This window comes from Sturnus vulgaris, chromosome 2 (genome assembly GCF_052056855.1).
Source record: "Sturnus vulgaris isolate bStuVul1 chromosome 2, bStuVul1.hap1, whole genome shotgun sequence".
NCBI lineage: Eukaryota > Metazoa > Chordata > Aves > Passeriformes > Sturnidae > Sturnus > Sturnus vulgaris.
Genome location: NC_142244.1, coordinates 88,153,893 through 88,171,937, shown reverse-complemented (window position 1 = coordinate 88,171,937; position 18,045 = coordinate 88,153,893). Strand labels below are relative to the sequence as shown.

The window sequence follows — 18,045 nt, the reverse complement described above, 5'->3', positions numbered from 1 at the left end:
AACTCCCCAGCCAGTGTAATACTGCTCGTCTGACTTAAATAAAGGACATGCGTGGCTGCTCTTGTTATAAATATTGTCAACGGCTTAGCCTAAATTAAGAATTAACGAGACCAGAAGGCTCGAATCCTCTATATATAGATTTCTGTAACTCTCCAAGTTGGCCCGTGTATTTCTGGCTCCCCAGGGAATGAATGTACTGCGTTGTGCCGGCGCCTGTTGAGGATGAATTTATTGCGCATCGAATTTATTGCGCATCGGTCTCTCCGCGGCAACAGTGGCGGGGGAAGGGGCAGGGTGGGGGCGGTGGCAGGGGCAAGGACAGCGGCACGGTCAGGGACAGCGGCCCCGGAGCCACCCGTGCCTGTGCCTGTGCCTGTGCCGTGCCCGTGCCCGTGCCCGTGCCTGTGCCTGTGCCTGTGCCTGTGCCGTGCCCGTGCCCGTGCCCGTGCCCGTGCCTGTGCCTGTGCCTGTGCCGTGCCATGCCCGTCCCGCTGGGCCTCGGGCAGCTCGGCCCTCGCGCCGTCCCTCATGCCGCTCGCTGCGCGGGGTGAGGCCGGGCCGTGCCGTAGCAACCGCGCGGTCTCGGTCTCCAGGCTCACAGTGGGAGGGCGGGCGGCGGGGTGGCCGCGGCTGCAGGCAGGTGAGGGCGCAGGGTGCAGGGCGGGCGGCGGTGGCGCCTCGGCTGCAGGCAGGTGAGGGCTCAGGGCGGCCGGGAGGGAGGCGGTGGCGCCGCGGCTGCAGGCAGGTGAAGGCGCAGGGCGGCCGGGCGGGCGCCACCGCTCTGGGGGAGGAGAGGAGGCGGCGCAGGCGGCGGCCGCGGTCCCGCCGCAGGGCAGAGGCAGGCGGGCCCGGCGCTGGCGCAGGGATGTGCCGCCAGCCGAGGTCCTTCACCCCGGAGGCCCTGGCTTCCCATCTCTGCCCGTTGCCATGCAGTGTATACGGGGACGCGGCCTCAGGTGGCCGCTGCGAGGGCGCAGCGCCGGGGAAAGCCATGGCCGGGACTCGCCCTGGCCCTTGTCTCGCTCTTCTCCTCTTCCTCAGGCTCCGCTGTGGTTTTGCTGTGACACCTCTTCCACGTTTGAGAAGGGTTCCCATAAGTGTGTAAATATATAAAGGGAGGAGGGCGGAGGGGATGTGTGCCAAGAGGAGGGAGCCAGGCTGTTCTCAGTGGTGCCAATCCTCAGGATGGAGGCAAGGGGCAGAAACTGATGCACGGGAAATTCCACCTGAATAAGAGAAATAACTTCCTTACTGTGGGGGTGACCGAGCACTGGAACAGATCGTCCAGAAAGGTTATGTAGTCTCCCTCCCTGGAGATATTAAAGAACATCCTGGACACAATCCTGTGCTGTGTGCTCTAGGGTAACCCCGCTTGAGCAGAGATTGGACCGGATGACCCACTGTGGTCTCTTCTGACCTGACCCATTCCATGATTCCATGATTCAATTTCTTCAGTGGGCAGCCACCAGCCTCAGCCCTCTGCACTCCCTTTAACTGGGGTTCAGCACTTCAGGTGCTGTGGGGCAGCTTCTTGGGCTGTAAGGTGTGTGGGCTTTCCCGAGGCATTCCTGCCTGTCAGGGGCAGCCCAGTGGAGTGGCCTCAGCAGCAGTGCCACCTGCACATGTTACACACTCCGAGCCAGTGCTGGGTTATGGCTTTAGCAGTTTTTTTGCACTGGCCAGACCAAAAGAGTAGAAGTGCCCAGATGAACTCTGGTTCACCTTTTGAAAATAACCTGTTTTGATTCAGATCTTGGGCTGAAAGTTATCCCAGCTATCATTGGTTTTGAGCTCACTGTTTCCAAGGCCTGATGTAGAACTCACCGTTTCCATTGGAAGATGCTTCATCTGCTTTCAAATGCTCCTTTTCATACAGAGCTAGCATTTCATGTCCAGGTGTTGTTCAAGCAACTAGGGGTGGTGCTGGAGGCTAAGGCAAGAGAAAATTTGTTGCCATACCTCTGGGCATCTGGAAAAAGAGACATCACCGGGGATTCATTCTCTAATGCACGCTGCTGACTGAAATGTGTCTTAGCTATTACCATGAGACTTTTTCTGCATTCTGAGAGAAAAATGGCACAAGCCTTGTGGCTTGCTGTGGCCTTTCACTATAGGCATTTTCTGCCACAGCTCCCCTGTGGCAAGGGCTTCCTTTTAATGCCCTGATGCCAAGACTAGTCAGGGGTTGTGCTGCACAGCACCCAAGGTGTTAGGGTACAGAACAGAGTCCTGCTTTTTATAAGTCCTCCCTGCCCTTCACACTGTTCATGTCTTTCTTCGTGAACAGGACAAAGACTGGAATGGTTTATATGTTTCCATATGGGTGTTTAAACCTATAAGAGGAAAAAATAGCATGTTCCATTCTGCAGTGAAGAAAGAGGGAGAAGGCCAAGTCTTTGGGTTAAATATTTTATCCTTTTTTTGCTTTTACAGTGGGAAAAACTGCTTGATGACAATGGCTAACAGCTGGCCTGCTAGTGATTCGTAAACATCCCTCATTCATCCATCTTACTTATTATTAAAAGAAAAAACAAAGCATCAATGTCTCAAAGCAATACACTCACCCACTGTATGCTACCTTACTTTGTCTGACATTTTGTCTTCTGTTTATCTGCTGTGTCTTAGATGCACTTGGGCCTTATACCACATTCACACACATAATTCCTTTTCTTTGTGACTTATCTTGTAGTCTTATAGGCAAAGTTATGAATCTCTGCATAAAGTTGCATCTCAGATACTCCCAGGTTTAGTCATAAATTGGATTATAGCGAAGGTAAGATATACTGCAAAGCAATAATAGAATATGATACAGCTGGTTAACAGCATGCCAAAGCATCATGCTCATTTTTCTAGCATACTGGCTCTTTTTAATAATAATTTGGAGTGAAGGAAGGGAAACAATATTACCAATTTCCTAATTTCCCACTTTTGAGCTTGTAGATCCCTGTCAGATCTGACTTCAGCCTTTCTTAAGATGGGGAGTAGCTATCGTTGTTACTTTATAATATTTTTTTGCTTGCAGAAAATCCGATCTCACCTCTCTGCAGTTTATTATTGTCTGGGCATGTGGAGCTGGTCTCCAGTTCATATTGACCTGTGCATGGCAATATTTTAATTTTTTTAAAACAATGGTTCCTCAGGGTTTCAGAATAAAGTGAAGAGGAGCTGCCAGTCAAGAGATCCATCATGACTGCTAATCCATCTAAGAGACTTGCCTGGAGTGACTGTGAGTATTTCATCACTATTTTTGCATAGATTCCATGTTCTCCTAGATAGCTTCCAGTTTCCTTTGGAGTACTGTGGTGTGCATGCTGGCTGTGTACAAGCCATTCTGAAGCTGTGCCACTCTCACCTGGGCTGTATATGGGGTGCTGTGCTGGCCTTTATGTATTTGGGGGAAGGAAACTGAGAATGACTGTTCAAGTGACTATAAACAATGCCTGACTGTATTCAAAGCTTGAGCAGCTGCAAACGTTCACTTGCCTTTCTCTAGAGTTAACATCTGTCACTGCTGCTTCTGCACAGAGCAAAGGAAAGCTGGTAAAATGCCAGCCTTTACAGGCATGCCAGCCCAGCATCCTGCTTGTAGGACTGATGACTGTGAAAGAACCCAGGCCAGTCTACACTTTATAGAAGCCCTCTGTCACTGAAAGATGATTTCTGAAGATAAGAGTCTCATTTCCTTTATGTAGTGTTAACTGCGGAACTCTCTATCTAATGAACCTTTGGAACCAGGTTGGTTGTTATAATACTTGAATTTATCAGGGAGTTCCGATCATATTCCATACTAGACTGAAGGTTATTTTGGAGGCATTAGAGACAGAAGTACCTTCCTTTGTATTTTGGGCCAGTTTGATACATGCAGTACATTTACGAGTAGTTTACGGTATATGGGCAATGGAGGACTGGGACGCAGCAGATGATGTTGGTACTGGGGAAAATGTACAGAAATTTCCAAAGTCCACAGAAAGTAAACTTGGATACAGCAAGGGTATTTAATCAACTAGAGCCAGCTTAGCTCATGCAGAGTATTTTGGGAATGAACAGGAAATACCAAAGTCCTCCTAGAACCTCTGTGCTCAGGAACAGAGGCATTATTGTTGTCGTTGCTTCCATTTCTGCCTCAGCACTCTGGAGTCTGAGCTGCTGCTGCTGCCAAGTGCAAGTGGAGCTAGCCTAGCAAACCATACTGCCATGGTCAGGTGTATTCCATGTCCTGTGGAACTTAAAAGGAACCTGGATCTTCATGTCCATGATTTCTTGTGCATGCACATGATCCATCACAGCCCAGAGCAGAAACTGACAGAATCATCATTTAAACTTGAGGCAAGTGATGTGACCGGAGGGAATTTCACCAGCCTTGCAATAAAATCAGGTTCTTCTGGGGACAGTACTATTGCTTATGGTAGGAGTTCAACATATAAGTTTTAGGAAATACTTGTTTATTGCATACTGCTTCTAATGTGTGTGTAGTGATGGTCTGACAATCTTTGAATGCCTATTATGTGTTCTGATTTCCAAGACTTAGGAGAGATGTCTTAGGAGTTGGAAGAAGTGCCATTTAGCAAACCGGACTTATATTTCAGGGCTTGAATTTCAGCATACGAGAGACATTTTCTTTAATAAATTGAAGGTGAATGTATACGGATGAATAGATGTAACAGCAAGTGGATGTGTAGGACTGAGAGCAGCTTTCCAGATTAAGGACCTTATTCAGTATAAAATAAAGAAAACAAGAGGTGAGCTATGCATATATACAGCACCATGGAATACAGGTAAAGAAAGGAAGGAATGCAGGTAAAGAAACAATAAATTAATCTCATTTCGTTTTGAAATTGTTTGGTTGAAATATAAATGTAGTGTTTCCCTCATTTCTCTTTACAGTAGATGCCTTTGATTCAAAGCACAGACAAGATCCTGAAGATTCCCACAAGGTCCACAAGAAGAAATCAAGAGAGAAAAGGAGACTGGTGGTTGGTCAGTGGAGAACAGATGTACAATCCCTTGTTTCATCTTCTAAATGGCTTCAGCGTTATGGTCTCAAAAGAAACAAATTATCCCTGTCCCAGATTTTGTCCCAGATTGGATTCCAGCACAGGAAAGGTATAAGACAAATCAAAAATAGGATAATAAATCCCCTAACTTTGAATAGTCTGGAGGGTCACACTCATTCTGCACCCCAATGTACACCGTGGAGATTTCCACATTGTCTCTTATGATAATGGCAGAAAGGGAAGCTGTATCCACAGTTGCTGACATTGCCAGTTCAGAGAACTGAGAAACTCCTTCTCCTTTTGATATGAGAAGGACTTAGGGTCTGAGAATGGCTTTCCTTACTCAGCTGTACTGTTTCTTTACCCTAGGCTGCACTTCACATCCTCACCAGTATAGCTGTAGCTGGGAAATAGCTGAGACTCTTAATCTTTTTCTTGCAAATAACACACAATAAGATCTGTGTCTCCTTTCACATGGCAAATGTATGCCATGCCATAATCTGTGATCTACTATTGATCATGAGGGTTAGTGAATGTGATTGGGAATAGCGTATTATTTCCAGGTATCCAGCTTTAAGGAAAAAGTTAAATTTAATTAAAATTCAGTCTGCTTTTCATGCAAAGGCAGACTATAAAAAAAATGTTTCAATGCAGTTATCTGACAGCTGGAGGGGAAGAGTTTGCTAATAATTATTAACCACTGCCATAATGGTGCTTTGCAGAGCATGGTAATATATTCTTTTCTTTTAACAGCTTGCTGCCTGAGAAGTAGGAATTGTAATGTATTGCAATAGTTCTAAGTTGCATAATTTAAGGTTTTGGCTGGCTTGTGTCCATGGGGCATTCAAAGATCACCAGTGCAATTCCTGATATTATGTATGCTGCAGATGAAGAAGAAGCTGTTAAGCAGGGTTAGGAGCAGAATGTACTAGCTTGGAAGGGCAGCATGGTGTACAGATAGCTACTTTATGACGTTAAGTCTTCCCACCCCTAATGTTTTCCTATCAATGGAGATCCTGGAGAAGATTCTAGCTACTGAAAGTGCATAGTGCAGCCTTTTCCTTAGATGCACTCACTTCTGCACCCATTGAGTTGTGTAAGAGAACAGCATTATCTGTACCAGATTTTGTATTTGGTTTGACAGACAAATATTTGCAAGTCCTGTTGTGAGGTTGCCCAAACCTCACAATAATTAAAGTCCCATGTAGCTTTTTGGCCTATAAGTAATTAGATGTGGGATTTTTCCTCACTTCTGACTAAACTGGGAGGAAGCAGCAAAAGCAGAGCGACTCTATGGGAGGAAACCACTACCCAAAAGGGACTGCAGCCTAGGCAGTGCCCTCACTAAACAGGATCCTGCAGCAGGGTGAGGTAATTAACCAGGTTTAGGGTCCAGCCAGGAAATGCAGCCAAGGACAACAGGAGATGCAGCCAGAGGCTGAGAGCCTCAGGGCTCCATCATACATAATAAAATAAAAACAAACCAAAACAAAATAAAATAAAAACAGAAAATAAAACAAAAACTGAATTAGAATTTCTCTCGAGTTTCTTAGTGTCAATAACTCAATATTGATACATGTGCCTGCACATGTATGACATACACATCAACCTGAAAAATACCTGTTTGAAGTAGTCCCAAAGATTAGCAACTTGATCTTTTGTAAATTTTATGTAGATTATGTGACCACCTTGGGGAAACCTGTGGCTTCTCAATATGCAGATGGTCTGTTTCCTCAATACGAGAGAGCACAAGATGGCAGCGTGTATAATGTAAGTGTGGCTGACGTGCTAACTTCCCTATGCGCTTAGAAGTTATTATCACTGTAGCAGAATGATGAGACTAAAATCCTTCCTATGGCATAAAATACTTATATTCTTTGTGAGAACTTTCATCTTTCGATATTTTTTCCTTCTGTTTTGTCAACTGTTAATGCTAACTATCAGTGGTAGAAAAGCTAGATATCTTTTTTCCTTTCTAAGTCTTAGTCTCTTGCCTTGGTGCAGCATTGCAGTAAATCTTTTCCAGACAAGATTGCAGTTTCTAAGCAACATCTACCCTGTCTTGAAAGAGGGAACCGTTAAAGAGAAGATGCTCAGAACCAGTTAAAAAAAATAAAATTGTAATCAATAAAACAAATGGGGACGCTGAAATAAGAAGACATAATGCGCTGTCGTTGCCAATGCAAAGCAGTGCTTTGCTTAGTGCCAGCAGGTCACAAAAGGCTCAGCCTATTCTGTAAAGACAGCTAGCTGGATCTCTGCCCAGGCTCATGTTCTAAGGAATGTCTTAGCAACAGCTGCTGGCAGCCCCATTGTTAAGAGGACCGGATTCAGATTGAAGAGATGTGCATGTGAGTGTGGAAGGGAGAGAGTTAATTTATAAAGGATTTTACAAAAGCAAATGGCTTGTCATTTTTTCTGATGACTGGAGTCACTTCTGATGGTGCAAAGCTTAAAAATGGGCAAAGAACCATTTCAGGGAGGCTTTCCCCCTCATTTTATTCCCATTAATTCAAAATGAAATATCTACATAAATGTCTTTTAATCTTAGGACACGTTGTGAGCAGCAGAAAAGGCATTTTTGCTACTATAAAAAATCTAGTTAGATGTCCTTTAGGATATTGAATACCATATTGTATACAGTTACTACAGGCTTGGACGAAGCTGTTCAAACCAGAGCAGGTACTGAGAAGGGCTGGTAGGATGAAGTGCAGTTGAGTGATGATCTTGTAAGAGGGCTTGGTTGATGCTGAAATGTAAGCCTGAAAGAAGACAGAAGAAGAGTAGTATTATTGCCCTTGAATGCTCCAGAAAGGCAAATTACAGGGATAGGGAGAAGCTGTAGTTTTCTCTGCTAAAAGGCATGCTAGGTCAAAAATAAATGGGTATGAGCTGAATGAAAAAAATTAGGCTGCACAGTCAGAAGTTTTCTGGCCCTCAGAGAAATGGAAATTTACACTTTCTTACTACACGTGAAGGGAGTATTCTAAGAAAAGTGCTTTATTTTAAGATGGAGTTTGGTTGGTGTAGTGCAATAAACTCATTTTTATGAATATGACTGTCATAGGAGGAAACTGGATTTCTAAGTGCTCCTTCCCAGGCCGACATTCCTTTGGCAGACTGCCTGAGACTCTGTATGTGGGAGGTACATTACAGGGCCCAAGCTGATATTAAAGAACACAGAAAAATACAAATGAGAGGGAGAAGTGTGCAGACTGACACACAAAATATCTTCTCCCTGAGAAATGTTCTTGTTTAAATGTTCTTGTTATTTATATTTCCAAGGTTTCGTAGTTAGTCTTGGAGAGGATGTTAGAGGTTGAAGGCAACCAGTAAATCAGCTCACATGGGCCAGAGATATTGGGGGAATCTGGTGGATTTTTACACCTACCGGTCATGATGAATGTGTATACATTTATTCATAGGGAGGATGTGCTGGTTTTAATTTTAATACTGCATCTAGATTTTACTTTACTGACAAGATATGGAAAGTTTTAATTATTGATTGCAGTTATCTGAACTAAATTTGCCTAAGCACCTACCCACAAACAGTTAATCTGTAATGCTAGGCATTGTTAGTGAAATAATAGTACAAACAAGAAACATTTTACATTTTCCTTTCAAATGCTAAAGACAAGGTGGAAATTGAAGTGCTGTAGAACCAAACCGTATGCTGCCTTGTATTGCTGTAAATTTTTTTTTTAAAGCCATAGTTCTAGTCTGAGAAGGTACAAAGTTTCTGTGTCCTTGTTTGTTCACCCATCTGCTCTGAAGCCCTTTCTACATCCTAGCCTGTGTTCAGCTCATTCTAATTGCTCCAGTTTTGAGATAGACAAGTCAGACAACCCACTGGCACTGTCCCATGCTCACATAAAAAAGATTATGAAAAGCAATTAGGACAAAATGCAGTGCCTTTTCTTTATAGCTTAGATGCATTTGTCAAGTATTTGCTCTTGAAACAGTGGAGGGAAAATTGGTTGTTTTCACTGCTACCTTAGCTGGCATATCTGACACTTACAAACTAGCTATGCAGCTGTGCTAAGCTTGGGGCTGCATTTTTATTATTTGTTTTGATATTCAATTTCCTTCTCTCCCTTATTTGAATAAAGCTGACAGCCAAAAAAGAACTGATTCTTCATTTTGTGGATTGTCTAATTGGAGCTATTGAGCTTTATAAGCAGCGAATGGAATGGTTAACCAGTGAGAGCCGGCAGATATTTGGAGTGATTCAAGAACAGTGCATTGTCATTGTGTTGGATTTTGGCACAGCAGCTCCAACTGAATTTGATCTATGTCGAGATGCACTTTCTATGGTACTTGTGGAACAGGTGATACAAATTTCCAGATTCAACCTCATTCGGTAAGCAGACAGAATCAGAATCATCGAATGGTTTGGGTTGGAAGGCACTTTTAAAGGTGATCTGGTCCAGCACGCCTGCAAATGGGCAGAGAACCTTCCACTACACTAAGTTGCTCAAAGCCACATCCAGCCTGACCTTGAATGTTTCCACGGGTGAGGCATCTCCCACCTTTCTGGGGAATCTGCTCATGTGTTTCAGCGCCCTCATTGTAAAAAAATTTTTTCTTTTGTCTAGTCTGAATATAGGTTCTTTTAGTTTAAAACCATCACCCCTTGTTGTATTGCTGCAGGCCCTACTAAAAAGACTCTCCCCATTTTTCTTCTAAGTCTCTTCAAGTACTGAAAGGCCACAGTCTGGTCTCTCCAGGCTGGACAAAGAAGTCCATGTGAGCCCATTGCTTGAGAATAAAAAGGAGTTGCATCTTGTACGTGTTTGGATAAGGCGCTTTCTGTACTGGAAATTGTCATGGTTCATGTAATGCTGATATCTGTAGATTTCCCACCAATTCTCACCCGTAGTCATGCTGAACGTGCCACTTCCGTTTGACAGAAGGCCACTGTTACCCTGAAGAACAGATAAAGGGTAACAGAACCCAAATACCAACAGATGTCTTCTACAAAATCAGAAGGATTTGCAACAGCAGTTATGCCCTTCAGACGTTGCAATATTAGTGAAACAGTGAGGTTCCATCTGACCACCTATTGCATTCTTGTGTCTTTAGACATTACAGATTTCTGCCTTGCAGCTAAATGTGCACTCCCCCAAGTGCCATAGGCACAGGCATAGCCATTTGTATTTCTATAGATTTCCATGGTCACAGAACTCAGTAGCAGCACTAGGAAACAATAGTAGATTTCCATAACAAAAGATTTCCAAGCGCTTGTTCTCTAAGAGGAATAAATTAATTTGCTTTTAGTTAGAAGAATAGAAGCAGCTATTCAAATTTTACCTATCTGCAAAAATTCTCATACATACATGAGAATTTGAATGCGTAAGGCTTGGGTTTGGATAGATGAGTGGAAAAAAATGATGCACAAATTAGGTTGTATAATTTTAAAATGGTTTCCACAATGTTAACTTGCAATTACATGGTGATTCTTAATGTTATTTTATCCAGGCGTTCTTTTACAGATTTGATTCAGGTGCCCTATCTTAATTCTCTAGGTTGTGGTACTACTGAGATTTGGAAAGGAAAGTAATAAAATCACAGAATTATTTGGGTTGGAAGGGACATTATAGACCGTCCAGTTCCAAGCCCCCTGCCATAGGCAGGGACACCTTCCACTAGACCAGGTTGTTCAAAGCCCCATCCAGCCTAACCTTGAACACTCCAGGGATGGGGAATACACAGCTTCTCAGGGCAACCTGTTGCAATAGTAGATATTTTCCAAAGAAAACATTTCCCAAAGCAGATAACTTCCATAAATTTTGAGAACAGAGAACTTTTTCTTTAGAAATTAACTGAAAAAGCAAGTTAAAATTGAAACAATACTTATGTTAATCAGTTTGTTGTTTTTGCAAGACAGGAAACAAAATACAATCTAGCATATAAATTACTACTTTAAAAGAATCTTGGGAAATATATTTCTCTTTTAGATTTGCAGGAAACTCTTCAAAATTGTTCTTGATGGAAATGTCACAGATATAAGAACCAGTTGGTTTTATAGTTCCTTTCTATGTACAAGTACACAGGCAAAAGTGCTCATTGGCTTTGTACTTCTGTTCTTCCATTAAGACTATGTTCTTTTGTCAATTAAAATACCAAAAAGTCTCTAGCATCACAAATTTTATTTTTGATGGCTAGCTAAAGATCAGCTGTACTACCAAAAAGTGTCAGTTAAACTGCTCTGACACAAGGATCATGGAGATAGTGGAATGAGACCTGTGGAAGACACTTTTCTTTTTCATGCACATATTTTAAAAACCTGATTGAGTTTTTATGATAAGGAGACTTCTGAATCAGAATTTATTTTTAAAATACTTTATTTCTTCTGACCCTACTTTGGAAACAGTTGTCTCAGAAAAGACCTTATAAAATTACAGTATTTTTCTAATGGATTCATTTTTTCTCTGCTTCCTTTAATGCAAGTCTAGATTTAGTATCTGTGGTATATTGTAATTCTTATTTAAGAATATAAAAGAACTGTAACAATAGCAGAGCTCCACTCTTGTTCTGCCAGCATGATTCTCACTGTTTCTGATTTATAGTTGATCTCATTTTCAGGGCTGCTCAGGATCTTACGAAGTGGCAACAGAAGTGCACTCCTGTGTCTGAGCATACTGTAAAGTCTGCAGTTACATGGCTCTGGAAGCTGGACCATATGACAGCTGTCAGCCATACCAGCTCTGCTGAAGCACTGCTGGAAGCCATGGGTGATGAAGCGGTAAGCTCATACATCTTTTCAGAAGCCCAAGTAAATGCAAGAGTATTCAGCTAGGCTGGCTGGTGTGATTTTCCCTCTTCAGTGTTGCAAAGATAAATATTAATGACAGCATTTAGAAAGGATTTTTTTTCCCCTCAAGTGTAGCTGCATACTCTGCTTAATGATTGTCATTTTATGTAAATGTACAGTATTTTGAATGCAGAAACTTGTTTATTTTCTCTCCTAGAGTACCCAGAATAAATAGCATTCAGTCATTAAGGGAAAAAGAAAACATCTTTTCTTTCACTTTCTTTGCCATATAAGTTTTTCTGGACTTCAAGTTTATGGGGAAATTTCAAGTATTGAAATTATTGAAGACAGGGAAACCATTTTTATTTTGTTATGTATCCAACTTGCTCATGAAAAGTTATATTTAAAATTCAAAATAGTGAGTACAGAGATTTATGGAAATATTAGCTTATGGTAGGGCTATGCAAATCCTTTTTCATTAGCCAGGTGATAGCTAGACTTTCTTCCATGACAGAGACAAAGCATGTACAGTTATTCCTACAATTAAATGCTGTTCATTTTTAAGAGTACCTATTACTTTATTCATTACAGTCACAAGAAATGAAACATATATGCCATCATTTGAGCTAGTCACTTAAAGCTTGTGTTTTTAAAGAGATATTTTATGACATTCCTTACAATGTATATTCTTTCAGTTCTCTAACACCTGAATTTAATGGAAAATGTGACCTACTGTCTGTAGAGTAGAGTCATTGGTTTTCACTGCTGTTAGCATCCATCCCTGTGCACAGATCCAATCCTAACTACTTTGTAAATCTCTTTCTGGGGCATTGTTTGAAAGAGAAGAAATTTTGCTTGAGTTACCTTCTGGTTCCTTATGCTGCTGGGTTCTCATCCAGATGAGCCTTAATGTTTGGAAACTAATATTAAAAAGGAACTGAGAAAGGAAAAAACTGTTCACCAGTGACATTTTTTTTTTGTGAATGCTTTTTTAAATGCCCCCTCCATAAATTTTATTAGCATTTTCAGTTTGCAGTATAATACTGATTTCCTGATGAGTAACTATAAAATTGTACCTAGATTTCAGCATTGTCTGGATGACAGAAGTCTTGTTGATCCTGGTGGGTCTCTGTTTGAATAAACAAATATTAAAATCTGTCAGACAGTGAAACATCTATTATTATTTTTCCAGATATTAGTGGGTCAATAGGCAATCTGGGGAAGTCAATTGTTGCAGGTGCTCAACATAAAACAAATTTCAATTGCTCCTAACCAGAATTATTATAATTCATAACTGACAATTCACTTAAGAGCAGCATTCACGGTAGTGCAGATGGGGGATACTCCATTCAGTCCTAGGCAAAACTTGTCTACTTACTGAGCAGTCACAAATAACTCATTCTTAAGAAGTGGCTTCATCCACAGAAGTTGCTCCAAAACAACAGGTCAGCAATTCTTTTTTTTTTTTTTTTTTTTTTTTCCCTAGACATGGCTCTTCTTGTCATTCCTTCAGCTGGTCTTTTCTTCCCATATGTGGTGATTTCTTAAATTTCTTTTCCTTATGACCTGTAAATCCCAAACTCAAGATCAGTCTACTGCAATGTTGCAATCCTTTGAGCTCTACCTGCCACAAATGCATCCACAGTGTCAAGGCTTCAGTTCTGTACAGGTGCCACTCCATGAAGTATGGATCACTCATCCAAAGCACCTCCCCACCAAGACTGTGAAGAACTGTTCATGTTGTTCTCCTTTCTGTTCTTATATGAAGTTTGTTTGCTTGTTTAGATTTATAAATTAGAATTTTCAAAATATGAAGGACTCACTTGAAAGGTTTTAACCTTTCCCCACTAGCCTATATAGTATGTCATTGCTGGATTTGTAGTTAAGTAGAGCAAATTATTGGTTGTTCATAGTTTTTTAAAATTTTCTTGTGAGGAGTTAGTTCTATATCAGCTATGCCCAATAAATGTCAGCATTTAAAAAGTTGCAGAGGCAGGCAGTGAATCCCTTGAAGAAAGTGTGAAAATTTCTATTTTTGTTGAATATCAAGTTTATGAATTAATGGCTTTCTTAGAGCGGAGGGGGAGAAGATGTGAATCTGAAGGAACACAGGGAAAAATGCTTATGCAATATATGTGTGCATTCTTCTGGGCCAGGAGGCTCTTCAACAAAAGCAGTAGGAACATGGAGTTGTCCAAGGACTGAGTCTCATCTGAGAGACCTGTGTGCAGGCTCAGATAGCTTTTTAACTGGAGAAGGCAGACAGGGAACTTTGTAAAACTGAACTAAAACACAGGTTAGTGTAAGAGTTAATTCTTTTTGTTTCTGTGTACCTTTTTCTAAAGCCAATAAGTATTTTGTTAATCTTGCACTTTAATAAAAAACATTCACTTTTGTCTTTACCTTTAGTATTTGTCTAGAGCTATCACTTGGTCTTGCTTGCTTGCTCCCAAATAAATGGACTCTATAGCTATGGCCCCTGTCTTCCACATGGAGTGTCTCACTCCTCAAGATTCAAGAGAAGTTCAAGATGGCAAGGTGCTGCTTTGTTAGTTTGCCTGATCCAGCCTGAAATTAGGTTGCTGGTTGGGAGAGATATCTTCCAGTATTGAGGAGGTGCCAAAAGGTACATGAAGGAGGAAGCTTGAAGTGCAGAAATTATTCAGGGAGCTGGAATACATATCAGTATCCAAGTCAATAGTGGAAATATATGAGCACACTTGTAGGTGATACTGAATTTGCTTTACTACTGCATGAAATTATGTGAGCGCAGAGACATTTCCTCAGTGCCATCCCAGACTCAAATGGTTGTCTTTTGTGGTGCACATCCTGGGAATACTAGTCATATTCATAGAATCATAGAGTCACAGAATAGTTTGGGTTGGAAGGGACCTTAAAGACCATTTAGTTCCAACAGCCCTACCACGAGCATGGACACCTTTCACTTGACCAGGTAGCTCAAAGTCCCATTTAACCTGGCCTTGAACACTTTCTGGGATAGGGCATTCCTAACCTCTCTGGACAATTGTTCCCGGTGCCTTACATCCTCATAGTGAATAATTTCTTCCTTGCATCTAATCTAAATCTACTATCCTTCAGTATAAGGCTGTTTTCCCTTGTCCTTGTGAAAAGTCCTTCTCCAGCTTTCATGTAGGCCCCTTTAAGTCCTGGAAGGCTATAAGATCTCCCCAGAGCTTTCTCTTCTCTAGCTGAACACCCCCAACTATCTCAGGCTGTCTTCATAGGAAAGGTGCTCCAGCACCAGATCATCTTTCTGGCTCTCCTCTGGACTTGCTCCAGAAAATCCATGCCTTCATATGTTGGGGGTCCCAAAGCTGGACGCAGTGCTCCAAGAGGGGTCTCATGGGTGTAGAGTAGAGGGGCAGATGCACCTCCCTTGCCTTGCTGGCTGCGCTGATTTTGATGCAGCCTTGGATATAGTTGGATTTCTGAGATGCAAGCACACGTTGCTGGGTCATGTTGAACTTCTCATCAACCAACACCCACAAGTCCTTCTCCTTAGAGCTGTTCTCAATCCATTCTCCACCAGCCTGTGCTTGAATTTGGGATTGCCCTTACCCAGAAGCAGGACCTTGCACTTGGCCTTGTACTTCATGAGGTTCCCTTGGTTCTATGTCTCCAGGCTGTCCAGGTCCCTCTGGACGGCATCCCTTCCCTTGAGGGCACCAGACACCAGTGGTGGTGCTGGCAAACTTGCTGAAGGTACCGTCAATCCCACTGCCCTTATTACTGACAAAGATGTTAAAAAGTGCCAGTCCCCATACTGACCCCTCAGGAGCACCATGGACATTCCACTTCAACATCAAGCTGCTCGCCCTAACTCTTGGGGTGCAAGTCCAGTCAATTCCTTATCCACTGAGTGGTCCCTCCACCAAATCCACGTTTCTTCAATTTTGAGACAAGAGTGTCATGCAGAACAGTGTCAAATGCTTGATGCATATCTGGTAGATGAGGTCCTCATCCGGGTAGATGAGGTCAGTAGCCCCATTGTAGAATGTTACCGAATTTATCATTCATGGTTTGCTCTTAGTGAAGCTGTATTGGCTTCTTACTTTCCATGTGCCTAGCATATTTTCCAGGATGATCCGCTCCATATTGGGCACAGAGGTGAGTATATTCAAATGTATTTTTTTCAGTTAAACAATGATTTATCAGGTATTTATCAGCTGGTATGTACCATGATATAGAACTGATAATACTGCACATATTGTCTTGAAAGTCATCATGGGATATGTTTGTTGCATTTGTTTTTAATGATGGTGAACATTCAAGAAATGTACTTACCATGAGGATGGTTACATGGATGAGTGCAGGTAGCATAAAATCCCTCATAATGTAATATTCAAGCAATAACTAAAGGACATTTTTTAGCTTCTCTCTCTTCTTGTAATAACATTTTCAGAATATAAGTGTGTGTGGTTATAGTAAACATGCCAAGCTCCTTCTGCCTTGGGAACTATAAAAAATACAAATCATCCGTAAATACCAGAAACAGCATTCAAAAAAATCACAGAATCACAGAATGTGCTAGGTTGGAAAGGACCCACAGGATCATTGAACCCAACTCCTGGCCCTGCACAGGACCATCCCAAAGAAATCACACCATATGTCTAAGAGCGTTGTCCAAATGCTTCTTCACCTCAGGCTTGGTGCTGTAACCACTACCCTGGCTGTTCCAATGCCCAACCACCCTCTGGGTGAAGAATTTTTCTAATATCCAACCTAAACCATCCCTCACACAGCTTCATGCCATTCCCACACTGGTCACTACACGGAAGAGATCAGTGTCTACCCCTCCTCTTCCCCTCATGAAGAAGTTGTAGACTGCCATGAGGTCTCCCCTTAGTCTCCTCCAGGCTGAACAGACCAAGTGACCTCAGACACTCCTCATACAGCTTCCTGTCAAGGCCCATCTTTGTTGCTCTCTCTTGGACACTCTCCAATAGTTTAGTGTCTTTCTTATATTGCAGTGGCCAGAACTGCACACAATATTCAAGGTGAGGTTGCACTAGTGCAGAGCAGAACAGTAAAATCACCTCCCTTTACTGCCATCTTTCCTAACCTCAGAATACATGCTGCCAGTAAAACTATGTCTGGTATAAAGCTCCTACTTTTCAGCCCTGGCAAGACATCAACATAGCATGTCTCTTGATAAAAGTGGCATATGGCACAGAGCCTTTTTCTGACTAAGTTGTCCTTCCTTACACCTCTCTTTGGCTTCAGTTAACTTCTGTGGAAAGAGGCTTGCATTGGGCAGAATCAGACCCAGGGACTGGGGAATAGGTTCTTCTCTCACTTGAGGAACTTTTGTGTAGCCTTCCTTTGAATTACTAGCAGAAATGAGAGGAAGAAACAAAGGTCTGAAAATCTTATAGTCCAAGTAATACATCAGTTTTACCAAAATTTTCTACCAATACTGAGCACAGGACAGTGCTTGAATAAGTGTCAGGCATTTATGTAAAACAATGTCTTCCAATTACCTTTTTTTTTCTGTTTAATGAAAGGTTGAAGCTGTTTATTACTTTGCTGTGGGGGATGTTCCAGTAGACACAAAACAGCTACTCCTTGAAAAGGTTTCAGATGGCTCCTGTCCAGTCAACACGGTGTCTTTCAATGCTAGAGAAGATGAAACTATTATTTTTCTGAAGGAGTTGAGCCACTTGGCCTCTGGCAGGTATGACAAAGAAGGACAGTAAAGATTTCAGTACTCATGAAGTTCTTTGCTGATAGGAACGGTATTGGGACATACTTGAGTATAATCCATGAGGAAAATGAGACAAAGCAGTTCAGTAAGTGATCTGGGAATGGGGAAATAGTCTTAAGAGATACGACTAGAATGCAGGCCCTATTCAATGCAGCATTTTTCTGTGTATTTTCTCAGTGGCTTGCAGAAAGGCTATTCCCTTTTTATGCCCAAAATTTTCTGCCATCTGCCTCTCTCTTGAAGTCTGGAACACTGTTCAGGGGAAATGGTCACACATAAACTAAGTTTTTTTATTGTGTTACTTTGTACATTAGTAGTATCCACAAGCACCAGGAAAAGATCTAGAGTTTTGTTGAGTCAAGTGCCATAGAGACAGACATGTACTAAAAAGGAAATGCCTGTCCTAAATGAGCAGCTCATAGAATAATAGAAAATTGATGTTATTAATGGATGTTATTCTTCGGGCCTGGTTGTGTGGAAAAGCAGTTTTGTAACATGCTCTCTAGCATCCTTTTGGTATGGTTGGTGGAAATTAATATATTCCACATGGCTTGCTGACTGCTTGATCCTGG

The 18,045-nt window shown here is 42.0% G+C and overlaps 1 protein-coding gene across 15 annotated transcripts in view; it reads left to right on the top strand.

The window, feature by feature from the left end:
* The first annotated feature begins 588 nt into the window (after window positions 1–588).
* Window positions 589–18,045, top strand: part of VWA3B (von Willebrand factor A domain containing 3B) — a 72,607-nt gene continuing 55,150 nt past the window's right edge. For 5 of the 15 annotated variants that reach the window (XM_088159962.1, XM_088159963.1, XM_088159964.1 and 2 more), the window contains exons 1-7: window positions 643–692; window positions 3,141–3,226; window positions 4,885–5,103; window positions 6,670–6,764; window positions 9,104–9,354; window positions 11,580–11,739; window positions 17,274–17,443. In XM_088159962.1, the coding sequence (XP_088016088.1) occupies window positions 3,187–3,226; window positions 4,885–5,103; window positions 6,670–6,764; window positions 9,104–9,354; window positions 11,580–11,739; window positions 17,274–17,443 (935 nt within the window). In that variant the 5' untranslated portion in view covers window positions 643–692; window positions 3,141–3,186. The other 10 variants (XM_088159960.1, XM_088159961.1, XM_088159967.1 and 7 more) reach the window with 10 other exon arrangements.